Raw genomic sequence first — 1561 nt, forward strand, 5'->3', positions numbered from 1 at the left:
TCTGTGTCTCAGGTTCTAACCCCACTGTGTCTCTGTGTCTCAGGTTCTAACCACCCTGTGTCTCTGTGTGTAAGGCTCTAACCCCCCTGTGTCTCTGTGTCTCAGGTGAATCTCCGGGCCTGGTGGACTTTGTCCTCTCTAAAGAGGGCGGCTCTCTGTCTCTGGTGGAGCAGGCGAACATCTGGCTCTTCCTCCGTTTGGCTAAGACAAACCGCAGCCGAGCCAAAGTCACCATCCGCCTCTTGCAGCAGCGCCAGCTCCCCAACCGACAACCAGCTCTGCCGCAGGACGATGTCCTGCTGGCGGACAAGACGGTGGACACCCGTCGCAGCGGCTGGCACACCTTCCCGGTGTCCGCGGCAGTGCAGGCGCTGCTCGAAGGTCCGGGCAGCCGGACGTTGAGCCTGAGGGTCTCCTGTCCTCTGTGTGCCGACGCCGGGGCCACAGTGATCCTGGTCCCCGGAGGTCCGGAGACATCGCAGCGCAGCAGCCAGCGGGAGCAGTCCCACCGGCCCTTCCTCATGGCCGTGGTCCGACCGCGAGAGGGCAGCGAGTCCCGGCGCCGCCGGAAGCGAGGGCTGGAGTGTGACGGAAAAGTGCGCGTGTGTTGCAAGAGACAGTTCTATGTCAACTTCAAGGACATCGGCTGGAACGACTGGATCATCGCGCCGCCCGGCTACCACGCCAACTACTGCGAGGGCGAGTGTCCCTCTCACGTGGCGAGCATCACCGGGTCCACGCTGTCCTTCCACTCCACGGTCATCAGCCACTACCGCATGAGGGGCCACAGCCCCTTCCAGAACCTCCGGTCCTGCTGCGTGCCCACGCGGCTACGAGCCATGTCCATGCTCTACTACAACGAGGAGCAGAAGATCATCAAGAAGGACATCCAGAACATGATCGTGGAGGAGTGCGGCTGCTCGTGAACATGAGCCGGACCTGGACCAGAGAGAAGGACCTCTGAACCCAGAGAGGGAGAGAGAGAGAGAGAGAGAGAGAGAGAGAGAGAGAGAGAGAGAGGGAGAGAGAGAGAGGGATAGAGAGAGAGGGGGAGAGAGGGAGAGAGGGAGAGAGAGAGAGGGAGAGAGAGAGAGAGAGGGAGAGAGGGAGAGAGAGACAGAGAGACAGAGAGAGAGGGAGAGAGAAGGAGGGATAAGAGAAGGATGAAGAAGTGACTCATCTACTGTGTTCAGGCTCCCCCCTCCCCCCTCCTCCCTCCATCCCTCCCCCCCTCCTCCCTCCTCCCTCCATCCCTCCTGGTCGCGCTCGGGTATAAACTCTTCTCTGGACTCAAGTCTTCTGCACTTTCACAAAAAAGAAAAGAAGAAAGGTAGAAAAAAAGAATATCTAATATATTTTTGTTACACATGGAGGGAGCGACGCTTATTTATGAGGCTGAGACGTTCAAGCAGCACTTGACCAGTCCGACTTGGAGATGGTGCATGATAAACTAGACAAAAATCTCAAAACTATGCAACTTGTTTCATGTTTTCTGATTTTATTGTATTTCACTTTGACTCGTTTTGTTGTTTCACGACTATTTCCGTTTTGAAAATCTAAA

The 1561-nt window shown here is 56.6% G+C and overlaps 1 protein-coding gene across 2 annotated transcripts in view; it reads left to right on the forward strand.

Annotated features, from left to right (window-relative positions):
- Window positions 1–926, forward strand: part of inhbaa (inhibin subunit beta Aa) — a 17115-nt gene extending 16189 nt beyond the window's left edge. For both annotated transcript variants that reach the window (XM_053412515.1, XM_053412516.1), the window contains one exon: window positions 106–926. In XM_053412515.1, the coding sequence (XP_053268490.1) occupies window positions 106–926 (821 nt within the window). The remainder of the gene's footprint in view (window positions 1–105) is intronic.
- Window positions 927–1561: the final 635 nt, after the last annotated feature.

The sequence above is a fragment of the Pleuronectes platessa genome, chromosome 20, assembly GCF_947347685.1.
Source record: "Pleuronectes platessa chromosome 20, fPlePla1.1, whole genome shotgun sequence".
Lineage (NCBI taxonomy): Eukaryota > Metazoa > Chordata > Actinopteri > Pleuronectiformes > Pleuronectidae > Pleuronectes > Pleuronectes platessa.